Raw genomic sequence first — 12,277 nt, 5'->3', positions numbered from 1 at the left:
GTATTTTGAAAAATATCATTTTTAACCTTCCATCATTCACTCCTTACCTGAAGTGAATTTTGCTTGAATTTAAATCATTTCACCTCTCCACAAATACAAAATCATTCTGAAGTAAATTATTTTTGGTATTTTTGTATGCTTAGATATGCACTGACCCATTTATTGCATTCTCAGGAAATTTAGAGATATATTTTCCAGTTTATCTGAGCAGAAATTGGAGAGATAGGAATGAACATAGTCATAATGAACTATCACTGAATTTCAGGGTATCCACTCAAATATAATCCACATTTCACACTACGTTATTTGGTCTGTATTTATAGGACCAAGTGTTATCCTTGTTGCGAAAGAATGGTAGAGGTGATTCTTGAATGTTTGTTTTCTACATTGCATTATGCCCTTATAACAGATAACAGGGTAATACATTTGGACTTTGATTAATTAATACACACAGCAGGGAAATTTGACCAAAAAGTTGCAATAAAATGAACAACTCTAATAAAATCATGGTCATTTCTACCAATACAAAAATGAAATGGATTACTAAAACCCTTACTTACGACACATACTGGATTACTCCTGGTCCCTCTTTTAAATAATTTGATTTGATACTTCTATAATACCTATTTCTTGGCCTCAATTTTCCTAATAGCCTAATTGTTCCCTTTATTGTGCAGGTGACCACCAAACAACGGTAAGTATGTTGTTCATTCCATTTTATCAGTCATATAGTTTAGAGAAATAAGTGTTTAAGATTGATCTTGCTAACCAACTTTTACTTTTGTATAGTGTATAGGTGGGACAATTAAATAGTATACTTCTCAGATTCAGAAATTACACTGCTCCTCAGAGATAAACTGCAAAGAGTGGGACACGACTGAGCAACTGAACTGAACTGAACTGAACCAATGAATAAAAGTTGGTTATAGGAAGTTTATATTACCTGAGGGAATAACTCTTAAATGTGTTAGTATGTATCAGAATCCTTAAAGGGAAAGACTGACTTACAGATTCGCTAGTACAGCCAGAAAGCTAGAAAATTCAAGTTCTGAAAAAGAAAAAAAACCCAAGACTCCCAGATAAGTCTTTATGCATGTGATTCACTCACTGCAGTCTGAGAAACTCAGCGTGTTCCTTAAAACGTTTATAAAGTTTACATTTTGGATGTGGTGTTGACCTGCAGCACCCCCACGAAATTACTCATTTCAACGCATGGTGGCAGTGCAGGCTAAGAGTGGATAAAAGCTCTGCAGACTCGGTGGACTCCATTTCAGAGAAGCCCAAGAAAAAAATATAGAACTCATTTACAGGTAAAGCTAAGACAGAAGTGTTCAGGGAGCAGTCGCTGCCAGACAAGTTATAGGAACGAATTTGAAATTCCGGAGCAGACATCTTGAAGGGTCAACAGTGGACGCAGTGATTGGGATTGGAAGAAGATTTTTCCTCCGGAACCAGACATAACGATGGAAATGATGCAAATGAAACTACATCAGAATAAAAGGCAAGTTATGATCTTCATTACATTGATTCTTTCGTGGGAGGCAGGTTCAGAATCGATTCGGTATTCTGTACTGGAAGAGACAGAAAGTGGCACGTTTGTGGCCAACCTGACAAAAGACCTGGGACTCAGGATGGGAGAGCTGGCTGCCCGGGGCGCCCGAGTTGTTTTTAAGGGGAATAGACAGCATTTGCGGCTTGATCCAGACACCTGTGATTTGCTGCTGAATGATAAACTGGACCGGGAGGAGCTGTGCGGCTCCACTGAGCCCTGCGTACTACCCTTCCAAGTGTTACTGGAAAATCCCTTTCAGTTATTTCAGGCTGCCTTGGTAATTAGAGATGTAAATGACCACGCTCCAGAGTTCCCTGCTAGAGAAATGCAACTAAAAATATCAGAAATTACTATACCAGGTAAGGTATTTCCTTTGAAAATGGCACAAGATTTAGACGCTGGTAGCAACGGCCTTCAGAGCTACATAATCAGCTCCAACCCTCACTTCCACATTCTCACTAGAAACCGCAAGGACGGGAGGAAGTCCCCGGAGCTGGTACTGGACAAAGCGCTGGATCGTGAGGAGCACCCCGAGCTCAGGCTAACCCTCACAGCGCTGGACGGCGGGTCTCCACCTCGGTCTGGGACCACAGAGATTCAGATCCTGGTCTTGGATAGCAATGACAACGCCCCCGAGTTTGCTCAGGAGTTCTATGAGGCTGAAATCCCTGAAAATAGCTCCCTGGGCTCTCTGGTTATCACTGTCTCAGCGAGAGATTTAGACGCAGGATCATTTGGAGAGGTATCTTACGCCCTATTTCAAGTCGATGACGTTAACGAACCCTTCGAAATTAACGCAAATACAGGAGAAATTCGACTAAAAAAGAAATTGGATTTTGAAGAATTTCAATCATATCAGGTGGATATCGAGGCTACAGACGGTGGGGGACTATCAGGAAAATGCTCTGTAGTCATCAAGGTCCTGGATGTGAATGACAATGCTCCTCAATTGACTATGTCCTCACTGACTAGCCCCATCCCCGAAAACCTGCCAGAGATCCTAGTGGCAGTTTTCAGTGTATCAGATGCTGATTCTGGACATAACCAACAGGTTATCTGTTCTATACATGACAATCTCCCCTTTGTTCTAAGACCGTCCGTTGAGAATTTCTACACGTTGGTAACAGAAGGGGCACTGGACAGGGAGCAAAGAGCCGAGTACAACATCACCATCACGGTCACTGACATGGGAACCCCCAGACTGAAAACAGAGCACAACATAACCGTGCTGGTGGCCGACGTCAACGACAACGCCCCCGCCTTCACCCAGACCTCCTACACCCTGTGGGTCCGCGAGAACAACAGCCCCGCCCTACACATCGGCAGCGTCAGCGCCACAGACACAGACGCGGGCGCCAACGCCCAGGTCACCTACTCACTGCTGCCGTCCCCCGACTCGCTCGTGCCCCTCGCCTCCCTCGTGTCCATCAATCCCGACAACGGCCATCTCTTCGCCCTCACGTCCTTGGACTACGAGGCCCTGCGAGCCTTCGAGTTCCGCGTGGGCGCCACCGACCGCGGCTCGCCCGCGCTCAGCAGCCAGGCGCTGGTGCGCGTGCTCGTGGCGGACGCCAACGACAACGCGCCTTTCGTGCTCTACCCGCTGCAGAACGCCTCGGCGCCCTGCACCGAGCTGGTGCCCAGGGCGGCCGAGCCGGGCTACCTGGTGACCAAGGTGGTGGCGGTGGACGGCGACGCGGGCCAGAACGCCTGGCTGTCGTACCAGCTGCTCAAGGCCACGGAGCCCGGGCTGTTCGGCGTGTGGGCGCACAACGGCGAGGTGCGCACGGCGCGGCTGCTGAGCGAGCGCGACGCGCCCAAGCAGCGGCTGGTGGTGCTGGTCAAGGACAACGGCGAGCCGCCGCTGTCGGCCAGCGTCACGCTGCACGTGCTGCTGGTGGACGGCTTCTCGCAGCCCTACCTGCCGCCCCCGGAAGCGGAAGCGGCGGCCGCGGCGCCGGCCGACCCGCTCACCGTCTACCTGGTGGTGGCCTTGGCGTCGGTGTCGTCGCTCTTCCTCTTCTCGGTGCTGGTGTTCGTGGCGGTGCGGCTGTGCAGGAGGGGCGGGGCGGGCTCGGCGGGTCGCTGCCCGGTGCCCGAGGGCCACTTCCCGGGCCACCTGGTGGACGTCAGCGGCACGGGGACCCTGTCGCAGAGCTACCAGTACGAGGTGTGTCTGACGGGAGACCATAGAACTGGTGAGTTCAAATTCCTGAAGCCGATATTCCCTAACCTCTTGGTTCAGGACACTGAGAGAGAAATCAAGGAAAGCCCCAACTGTAGAAATAGCTTTGTATTCAGTTAAATGTCGTATTTGGTTAAGTGAGCCTCTCCTTAATTTTGGCAAACCTAATTCCCATTGCAATACCTTTCTCTTAAGAAGTTGTACTGTTGTACAAATGTATATATAGGGCTTCCCTGGTGGCTCAGTGGTAAAGAATATGCCCGCAATGTTAGAGATCCAGGTTCGATCCCTGGGTCGGGAAGATCCCCTGGAGAAGGAAATGACAACCCACGCCTGTATTTTGGCCTGGAGAATTCCATGGACAGAGGAACCTGGCAGGCTACAGTTCATGGGATCACAAAGAGTCGGACACGACTGAGTGATTAACACACACAAATATATGTCTCTGTGCTAATTAGATTTAGCATTTTTAGTTGTACTGGAAAGAGTATGTATTTTCTCCATATTTGACCTTCTCGGTGATTAATCTTTCCATAACTAAAAATTACTCAAGTAGTATAAAAAATTCTATTAATATTTAAATCAACTTCTTAATGTCATTTCAATGAAACATTTTAAAGCACCTGTGTAATCATGCATTTCTGTATATTTTTGGTGCTTTTCTTTATCGTACCGGAGAAGGCAATGGCACCCCACTCCAGTACTCTTGCCTGGAAAATCCCATGGACAGACGGAGGAGCCTGGAAGGCTGCAGTCCATGGGGCCACTGAGGGTTGGACACGACTGAGCAACTTCACTTTCACTTTTCACTTTCTTGCATTGGAGAAGTAAATGGCAACCCACTCCAGTGTTCTTGCCTGGAGAATCCCAGGGATGGGGGAGCCTGGTGGGCTGCTGTCTATGGGGTTGCACAGAGTCGGACACGACTGAAGTGACTTAGCAGCAGCAGCAGACCGCTCTTGTTGACTATTCTACAAAGCTATGGCCCCTGAATAGCCATGAGCATATCTTAGCATACTTGTTTCTCCAAAACTGTACATAAACATGCACTTTATTAAAGTAGTAATACACTACAATTTTGACCATATCCCACTGTGACCACCAATATGCTAGAGATTTATCTCTCTTGTCTGCTACGTAACCTAGCACATTGCAATTGCTACATAAATACTCACTAATATTAACATAAAATTATTCTATAATAATTAAAAAGAAAAATCTGATGTAATTTGGCATTACTTCACTAACTAAAACTAAGTCACTACTTTTTAAGTTATTTTTTAAAACACAGAACCTTAAATACACCCTAAGTCATTTCAAAGGACTCAAGAGGTAGAGGGCATCATATACTGTCCTTCATTTTGCCCTATAACTAGAAGTTCAAATGTAGTTTAATGTATGCATTTTTCTTGGTTTCCCTGAAGTTTCTCTGTACCTTCAAAAGAGTAAATTTCTTCTGAGTTTTGGTTATTCTGTTCTAGTCTGGTTATTGAATGATAATAGATTTTCACTTTGTTATTCTGCAGACATGGACAGTCTTTATCAACAAAACAGTGATATATTTTTTATGTCCAAGTTATCATCTTTGGTCTTCTATGTAGCTTTCAGACATTTTGCAAAGTAGTTTTTTCAATTATGCTAAACTTTCATTAGTAAGAAATAAGCATTGGTTTTTTTATCCTTTAAGACAAGAATAGAAATATAAACTAAGATAAGAAATAAACTCATCTGGCATTGCAATTGCTTTATATTGTGTTCATTAAATCAAGGAAGCTATGTGATTTCCAGCTAAAGTTATAGGGATATAACTATAAAGCCACTTATATCTATTAAAGAGTTTGCTTTATAAGTCTCAAGTATCACTCTACAGGAATTTAATTATTTGCATCTTTCCCTGAATTATATTTTTTCTAAGGATGTAATGAAATAAAAAATGAAAATTACTCTTAAAGTTATCATTGAACATATCTTTTCACCTTCATCCAATCTAATACTTGAAATTAGTGATAAGTGAGAAAAAAATTAAACAAATGACATAAATATTGTATTTAACTTTAATGATGCCTCCATTTACTGTTAGATAACTAAATGAAATAGTTTAATGTATGATGACAAGAAATCTGATTGAAGTTTTCACCACTGTATCTATTTCACCTCTATATCTCACCACTATATCTCAACATTATGAAAAAAAGTTCATGTTTTTGTTTATGCCAGGAAAGTCCAATTTGTATAATTACCTAAATGAGTCTGGGCAAATAAACACTGAGAACCCACCTTTATTAACTTATATATGTTTTTTAAATTACTTTGTGTATTTATTTATAAATTACTGTGTATATTAATTTATAAATTATATGTGTATCTGTAAAGTATGGATCATTACTTACTGGCTGGAGATCACTAGCAGACTTTGGTGTAGACCTCATCAACACTTTAAAATTCAACTAGAATTTAGTAGTAAATATCCAGGTAACTTCCACAAAATGAATACATCATAAAAAACAGGCCATTTCTATTGTTGCAAAATAAAAATAGAAAATGGGAGCCAAATATCTGGATAATAATACCCATTTCAATCACTTTCTCAAATGTATTATATATGTTCATTTTTAACAATTCCTCTTTCATCATTTTTTTAGGCACAGCATATAGTGTGTTTAGGGCTTCCCAGGTGGCAATAGTGGTAGAGATTCACCTGCCAATGCAGAAGATGCAAGTTCAGTCCCTGGGTCATGAAGATCCCCTGGAGAAGGGAATGGCAACCCACTCCAGTATTCTGGAGAATCCCATGGACAGAGGAGCCTGGTGGGCTACAGTGCACAGGGTCGCAAAAAGTCTGACATGACTGAAGTGACCTAGCACACACAGTATATTTAACATATGCTGTTTTAGTGACATAAATTCTACTTAAGTCAACATGGCCCACATCACTTTCAGAACTCCTTTTCCTTATGGCCCAAAGTTACAAAATACGGATTTTAAGTAGTCTCAGATTTTAAGTTTTACACATATTTGGTTGTATTCTGTTTCAAGTTAGAAGGATTATTTAACAGCAGAAAACAACTTTTCTTTCTTCTTTCACTTTCAAACAACTATAAAGCTTGGTTAAAATTCAGAAATTACTAGTTTGAAGAAACAGTAGATCATATACAAAGAACTGAAGGGGCTAAGTAAGCTTCCTGAAAAGGAAACTTCTTGAGAAAGCTCTGATCTGACTCCTACAGTTTGCCCTGAGGAAATCTGCAAAGCCTAAGAACAGTGCCAGGAAACCCAGGTTGGATTCCTGGGTCCAGAGGATCCCTTGGAGAAGGAAATGGCAACCCACTCCAGTATTCTTACCTGGAAAATCCCATGGATGGAGGAGCCTGGCAGGCTACATACAGTCCATGGGGTCCCAATGAGATGGACCCTACGGAGTGACTTCATTTAAGAACAGACAAAAGACTCCTGCTCCTGCCAGGGATAGAATAACTTCATATGCCTATGGCAAATTGGAGGCCAGTTCCCCTCTCAGAATACTTGTCAAATTCAGGGACATTCCAGTTAGAGGATTCAATGTTGGGAATATGCCAGTTCTTCTCAATCAATCTACTGATGCAATAAAATCCTAAAGAAAACTTCAGCAGATTTCTTTGTGAAACTGACAAGCTGAATCTAAAATTTATATGGAAATAGACAATACTAACCGAAGCAATCTTGAAAAAAAAAGAATAAAACTAAAGGACTTAATTATCAGATAATAAAACCTATTACAAAGTATAGAAATTAAGACAATTTGGTATTGCAGGATAAACAAGGAGAAAAATTGAAAAAAAGAAGGGCCTTGAACATAACTATGGTCATTTGATTTATGAAAAAAAAGACCACTCAGAAATAGTGGAGAATGGAACTTTTTTCAGTAGATGTTGCAAAGACATTTGGATATTTTTATGAAAAAATATTCTGAGCCTAACCTCATTCATATTAAAAAGTTAATTTCTTGAGAATTATAGCTATAAATGTAAAAAGTAACTGATATTTTGAAAACACCACACAACAGTATTTTCATCACTTTGCTGTATGCAAAGAATTAAAGAGAATACAAAAAAACTCAAACCATAAATGAAAAATATTGAAAATTAGACTAAATTAAAATTTAAAGGTTTTGTTCTTCAGAGATATCTTGAGAGTTAAAGTGCAAGCAACAGAATCAGAGAAGATACCTGCAATACATACTTCTGAAAAAGTACTTAAATCCAGAATATATAAGGAACTTCTAAAGATTGGTAAGGAAAAAAAAAAAAAGGGCAAATGCCCTAATAAGAACAGTAGACAAGAAACTTACGTGCTTCACAAGAATGTACTCTAATAAAAATAAACAAGTGAAAATAGACTCATTTAATTAATCTTCAGGGGAATCCTAATTAAAGTTACAATATGACATCACCACACACTCACCAAAATGGTTAAAAGACAATATCAAATGATGACAAGGATTTGGAGCAACTGGAGCTCTCACTCTTCACTGATTTTGGCAAAACCACATTAGAAAACTATTTTGTAATATCTAATAAAGCTAAATACATGTGCACATCTTAACCTATAATTGTGTAAATCTTAGGAATTTATTGAACATAAATGCACACAATATAAGTGCCCTCAAAGACAGCAAAAATATTCATAGCAGCAGTACTGAAAATATCCCCAAACTGGAAAATACCAATGTCCATCCACCGGAGAATAGAAAAACAAATCATTGTACAATAGGGTAATACAAAGCAATGAAATAAGTTAGAACAGTATAGAAGGGGTGGACTTTACAAACATATGAGTAATATTGTATAACTCCATTTGTGTGAAAGCTTAAAAACAAGAACAGAAAAAAAAAACACCCCACACTATAATAATAGAAATCAGAAGAGTTTTACCTTTACAGGGTAGTGACTAGATAATGACAGGAGGGGGCTTCTAGGGTTTTGGTAACATTTTAGTTTTAACTTAGGTTCTGCTTACCAGTGTGTTCACTTCCTGAAAAATTCAGTTGTACACACATGATTTGTTCCCTTTTCTGATGTATATTTAAAATAAAACAATTTTGCAAAATTGTAAACTTACCATATTACTAATTTCTTGAATATAATCAAATAAGAATCCCACAAGAGAAAGTCTGACTACTCAAAAGGTGTTTTATGAGGAATACTGATACATCATTTTAGTTCTGAAAAGTATTCTTTCACTGAAAGTTAACTTAGCAAATGCTTATTCAGAACTTCCAGTAACTAAAAACTGGAAATACAGAATCAATCGGAAGCATTTCTGACTTAAAAGGAAACTGATACATACCAAGTTAAAGCTTGGAATGAAACAGCCCATACTATATGCAATAGTAAATAATGACGCCTGGTGGCGCTGCAAGCTAGGAGTATGAATGAAGGGATCTGTGACTGCCCCGGAAGCCTTTAAAGTGGGAATCAGAACCCCGAGTGCTTTCTAAAAGAAGAAAGCAATTTACATAGAATCTAGGGGCAGAGATCTCTGAGAAGGGCATCGTCCAGGCGCAAGTCAATAAGATCAAATTCCAACTCATCTGGATTGATTGTATATCGAGTTGAAGAAACTACCTTCTTGCACCGGGTCTGGACAATGGAGACCGCGCCAGCAAAAACGCTACAAAAAAGGCAAGTTCTCTTTATTGCTATATTGTTGTTTTTGTGGGAGACTGGCTCTGAAGAAATTAGATACTCCATGCCAGAAGAAACAGAAAGTGGGTCTTTTGTGGCCAACCTGGCAAAAGACCTGGGTCTCAGGGTGGGGGAACTAGCCACGAGGGGCGCGCGAATCCATTACAAAGGAAACAAACAGCTCTTGCAGCTGGATATAACGACCGGGAATTTGCTTCTATATGAAAAACTAGACCGGGAAGTATTGTGCCGGGCAACAGATCCCTGTATACTGCATTTCCAACTATTACTGGAAAACCCGGTGCAAATTATTCAGGCTGATCTACAGCTCACAGATATAAATGACCATTCCCCAGAGTTCCTAGAGAGAGAAATGCTTCTAAAAATCCCAGAGAGCGTCCAGACAGGGACTGTGTTTCCTTTGAAAATAGCTCAGGACTTTGACATAGGTAGCAACACGGTTCAAAACTACACAATCAGCCCCAACTCCCATTTTCATGTTGTCACTCATCATCGTGGAGATGGCAGAAAATACCCAGAGCTGGTGCTGGACAAAGCACTGGATCGGGAGCAGCAGCCTGAGCTCAGTTTAATCCTCACCGCGCTGGATGGGGGGGCTCCGCCCAGATCTGGGACCACTACAGTCCACATCGAAGTCGTGGACATTAATGACAATGCCCCAGAGTTTTTACAGTCCGTCTATGAGGTACAGATTCCAGAGAACAGTCCCCTAAACTCCTTAGTTGTCGCTGTCTCTGCCCGAGATTTAGATGCAGGAACATATGGGAAAGTAGCCTATGCTCTGTTCCAAGGAGATGAAGTTACTCAACCATTTGTAATAGACGAAATAACAGGAGAAATTAGTCTGAAAAGGGCTTTGGATTTCGAGGCAACTCGATTTTATAACGTGGAGATTGCAGCCACAGACGGCGGAGGCCTTTCAGGAAAATGCACTGTAGTTATAGAGGTGGTGGATGTGAACGACAATGCCCCCGAACTGACCATGTCAAGACTCATCAGCTCTATCCCAGAAAACTCCCCAGAGACTGTGGTGGCTGTTTTCAGTGTTTCTGATCCAGATTCCGGGGAAAATGGTAAGATGGTTTCCTCCATTCACAATGGTCTCCCCTTTTTCTTGAAACCCACGTTCAAAAACTTTTACACTCTGGTGACAGAGAGACCGCTAGACAGAGAGGAAAGAGCCGAGTACAACATCACCATCACAGTCACTGACATGGGAACCCCCAGACTGAAAACCGAGCACAACATAACCGTGCTGGTGTCCGACGTCAACGACAACGCCCCCGCCTTCACCCAGACCTCCTACACCCTGTGGGTCCGCGAGAACAACAGCCCCGCCCTGCACATCGGCAGCGTCAGCGCCACAGACACAGACGCCGGCGCCAACGCCCAGGTCACCTACTCGCTGCTGCCGCCCCCCGACCCGATCGTGCCCCTCGCCTCCCTCGTGTCCATCAACCCCGACAACGGCCACCTCTTCGCCCTCACGTCCCTGGACTACGAGGCCCTGCGAGCCTTCGAGTTCCACGTGGGCGCCACCGACCGCGGCTCGCCGGCGCTCAGCAGCCAGGCGCTGGTGCGCGTGCTCGTGGCGGACGCCAACGACAACGCGCCCTTCGTGCTCTACCCGCTGCAGAACGCCTCGGCGCCCTGCACCGAGCTGGTGCCCAGGGCGGCCGAGCCGGGCTACCTGGTGACCAAGGTGGTGGCGGTGGACGGCGACGCGGGCCAGAACGCCTGGCTGTCGTACCAGCTGCTCAAGGCCACGGAGCCCGGGCTGTTCGGCGTGTGGGCGCACAACGGCGAGGTGCGCACGGCGCGGCTGCTGAGCGAGCGCGACGCGCCCAAGCAGCGGCTGGTGGTGCTGGTCAAGGACAACGGCGAGCCGCCGCTGTCGGCCAGCGTCACGCTGCACGTGCTGCTGGTGGACGGCTTCTCGCAGCCCTACCTGCCGCCCCCGGAAGCGGAAGCGGCGGCCGCGGCGCCGGCCGACCCGCTCACCGTCTACCTGGTGGTGGCCTTGGCGTCGGTGTCGTCGCTCTTCCTCTTCTCGGTGCTGGTGTTCGTGGCGGTGCGGCTGTGCAGGAGGGGCGGGGCGGGCTCGGCGGGTCGCTGCCCGGTGCCCGAGGGCCACTTCCCGGGCCACCTGGTGGACGTCAGCGGCACGGGGACCCTGTCGCAGAGCTACCAGTACGAAGTGTGTCTGACGGGAGGTACCGGGACCGGGGAATTCAAGTGTCTGAAGCCGATTCTCCCCACCTTCCCTCTCCAGGATACTGTGAGGGAAATCAAGGAAAACCCCACCGTTCGGAATAGTTTCCTATTCAATTAAGTATTGGATTTTTCTGTCATTAAGCCCTACTTATAAGTTTGGTAAACTATTTTAACTTAAAGATACATGTTATCGATGCATATTATTGAATGTCCGTTTCATGATTGTTTTACTACTGCTCCTCATTGTGAAATTTTAAAGAGTCAGACAGTGGGTATTCACTGTATTTTTCATGCGTTAACTTTAGGGTTTTTGTAAATATTCAGTTCAGTTCAGTTCAGTCGCTCAGTCGTGTCCGAGTCTCTGCGACCCCATGAATCGCAGCACACCAGGCCTCCCTGTCCATCACCAACTCCTGGAGTTTACTCAGACTCATGTCCATCGAGTTGATGATGCCATCCAGCCATCTCATCCTTTGTCGTCCCCTTCTCCTCCTGCCCCCAATCCCTCCCAGCATCAGAGTCTTTTCCAGTGAGTCAACTCTTCTCATAAGGTGGCCAAAGTATTGGAGTTTCAGCTTTAGCATCAGTCCTTCCAAAGAACACCCAGGACTGATCTCCATTAGAATGGACTGGTTGGATCTT

General features: G+C 43.9%; 1 protein-coding gene across 2 annotated transcripts; it reads left to right on the top strand.

The window, feature by feature from the left end:
- Positions 1,066–12,012, top strand: LOC102189032 (protocadherin beta-6). 2 transcript variants are annotated; one of them, XM_018050254.1, is made up of 2 exons: positions 1,066–1,820; positions 9,717–12,012. In XM_018050254.1, the coding sequence occupies exons 1-2, from the start codon at positions 1,464–1,466 to the stop codon at positions 11,751–11,753; spliced, it is 2,394 nt and encodes a 797-aa protein (XP_017905743.1). In that variant the 5' UTR covers positions 1,066–1,463; the 3' UTR covers positions 11,754–12,012. The 2 variants fall into 2 exon arrangements, with proteins under 2 accessions (XP_017905743.1, XP_013821071.2); XM_013965617.2 differs by lacking the exon at positions 9,717–12,012 and having other exon boundaries at positions 1,066–3,994.

The sequence above is a fragment of the Capra hircus genome, chromosome 7 (assembly GCF_001704415.2).
Source record: "Capra hircus breed San Clemente chromosome 7, ASM170441v1, whole genome shotgun sequence".
Classification (NCBI taxonomy): domain Eukaryota; kingdom Metazoa; phylum Chordata; class Mammalia; order Artiodactyla; family Bovidae; genus Capra; species Capra hircus.
This window is presented reverse-complemented; position numbering and strand designations above follow the sequence as displayed.